Here is a 2500-nt window from a genome sequence, read left to right as displayed (position 1 = left end):
TTTTTGCGCACTAATTTTGTACTTAAACTAAAAATTATTCTTTAGTATTTCTTAAAAGGGTGGTTTACTGCTTTTTTCTTTGCTTGATTGTGTTTATGGGGTGCAATATAACATGTCTTTGTGTTTCGTTTGTTAAAAAACGCCTTATTTTTCATATATTTCACGTTTATTGTAAGCCGCTTTCTCCTCTGTCATTTGAACGACCGGTTGACTTCCTGATTCTCTGAAACCACTCCCTCAGAAACAGGCGATGGGCTCAGATTGGTCAGCTGGGCCGGTGTGTTGTGATTGGCTAAACTGCGTACTGCACATTCTCCGGAAACTTCACGCTCATTACCTTCACAGGCGACAGTTGCATGTGCTCCGGTCAAATGTAAATAATGGTGTCAATATTGCCGTATCAGTTTGAGCCAGAATCAGACCCAGAAAGCGGTAATGAAGAGAGTCAAGCAGAACTTCCGCAAGCACGGCTCTTACAAACGTTTCTGAATGAAGTTTGCTGTTGTGATTACATATCATTTTTTGAAGTTCGTACACGTTTGTCTTATACACACAAAATAGCATCGAACTAACTGGCCACTATAACCAAACAGCGTTGGCTTGTGTTTCGTTCTTGATCAAATCGAAAAATTACGTCATAAAGTATACACGGACAATACATTTACAAAATTAGTGCAAATGTTTGTACGCGTTTGTCATAGACACACGAAATAGTATTTAACTAACTGGCTACTAAAGCCAGCGTTGGCATTTGTTTACGTCCTTGATAAAACTAAAACATTACGTCTGAAATTATACATGCAAATACATTTAAAATTATGAAATCTTACTTACAGGTTGTGGCCCAACAACTGCTGCCTCTGGTTTTAAAGTTGGACCCGCTCCATGTTTTAGTAATAGTTTCTGTGTGAATCCGGCATTGAACTCGTGTAGATTCTGGAAGCTGTCTTCCGTAAAATGCGCAGCACAGAGAGCTAAATTAGGATTTTAATTGTCAGGAACATAATCAAACATAAATTTTAACCATTGTTGACGAACTACAGCATCCGTAGGAAGCCCGAACACAGAAGACCTGACAGCTGGGTGAAAATAACACCGTTTCGACGGCATGACTACAACTCTCCACTATAACTCTTCCTCTTCGACAAAGCCGCAGAACATGGCCTTGCCCCCTCTTTGGCATGTTCCGGAGGGAGGGGTTGATGCAAATTTACGGGTTTGTTACGTATGCAACCCGGGAAGTACTTACACAGTTAAAAAATGAAAAAAGTGAAATCGCAGTAAACCACCCCTTTAAGATAAACTAAAGATCATCTAAGTGTTCTCAACTGTGCTATTTTGGGACACCATGAATATGAACTAAAATGTACTTTTAACATACTCTCTTTGTATTTAAAAAATGTATTTAGTCACCACTTGTAGTACACTTGAGTGTACTAGTGTATGAAAGATGGTTCAAGTGTACTACAAGTGGTAACTAAATAAATTTTTTAAAGATCTGGAGTCTCTTACCGCAATTCCACTCGTCTGAGCTGTCAGAGCAGTGTCTCCTGCCGTCACACCACAGTGAGCGGTGAACACACTGATGATTGTTACACTCCATCTCATGACTGCTACACACAGCTGAAAACACAAACACACACATGAGCACGTACACACACCAGCACTGCTAAACTCTCTCTGTGTGTGTGTGTGTCGTTCACTCACAGCAGTTCTTCTCGTCCTCCTGCTGGCTGCAGTCAGGAAAGCCGTCACAGATCATGTTGTGATGGATGCAGGTTTTGTCTCCGGGACATTCCCACAAGCCCCGCTCCACACACCCTAGTGACAGACGCACACAGGAAACACCGGATATGTTTGTGAGCGGGATAATGCTACCCATCACGTCACAAGAGTGTGTTTTACTCACCGCATGTTTCCTCGTCGCTGTCATCATCACAGTCTGTGTGTCCATCACAGCGTTTGGATGAGAGGACGCACCTTCCCGAGTGACACTTAAAGTGACTGGGTGAGCACTCTGAAACACACACACACACACACACGATCACCTAACCCTCATGGGAAACTGGGGAAGCTTTTATGTCTTGTTTTCAGGATACTGCATGATCATCAAATCATTGACATGTATTGATCTGAACAATGATTGTCTCCTGTTGAGCTGCTTTACAGCTGAGTTAGTTAGTTAATGCATAATTGATGCATTTTATGCACTGTTATTTTCCTGTTTATTACTGTGGAGCTGTTTTGGAATACTCTGTATTGTATAAAGTGCTACAGGAACAGATGTGTTGACTTGATGACATGCATTTGTCCTGCACTATATGGACAAAAGCATTGGGTGACACTTGGGTTTCAATAGGTGCTTTTGCACCGCGTAGTTCTAGGAACTTAGTTCCAGGAACTAGCCAGCAGGGTCGTTCCTAGAGAACCAATTTCTCCCTTGGGCCATTTTCCTGGTTGCTTTCGCACTGGCAGCAGGAACTCTGAAGTGGCTGACCGT

At 42.1% G+C, this 2500-nt stretch overlaps 1 protein-coding gene across 3 annotated transcripts in view; it reads right to left on the bottom strand.

Annotated features, from left to right (window-relative positions):
• The window catches only part of corin (corin, serine peptidase), a 40705-nt gene that overhangs the window by 18777 nt on the left and 19428 nt on the right, over positions 1-2500 (bottom strand). For all 3 annotated transcript variants that reach the window (XM_058762518.1, XM_058762517.1, XM_058762519.1), the window contains exons 14-16: positions 1910-2017; positions 1708-1821; positions 1513-1623 (exon numbers count right to left, since the gene is read on the bottom strand). In XM_058762518.1, coding sequence (XP_058618501.1) covers positions 1513-1623; positions 1708-1821; positions 1910-2017 — 333 coding nt within the window. The remainder of the gene's footprint in view (positions 1-1512; positions 1624-1707; positions 1822-1909; positions 2018-2500) is intronic.

This window comes from Onychostoma macrolepis, chromosome 23 (assembly GCF_012432095.1).
Source record: "Onychostoma macrolepis isolate SWU-2019 chromosome 23, ASM1243209v1, whole genome shotgun sequence".
Lineage (NCBI taxonomy): Eukaryota > Metazoa > Chordata > Actinopteri > Cypriniformes > Cyprinidae > Onychostoma > Onychostoma macrolepis.
Note: the sequence above shows the minus strand (reverse complement) of the source record. Positions and strands in the feature narration are given on the sequence as shown.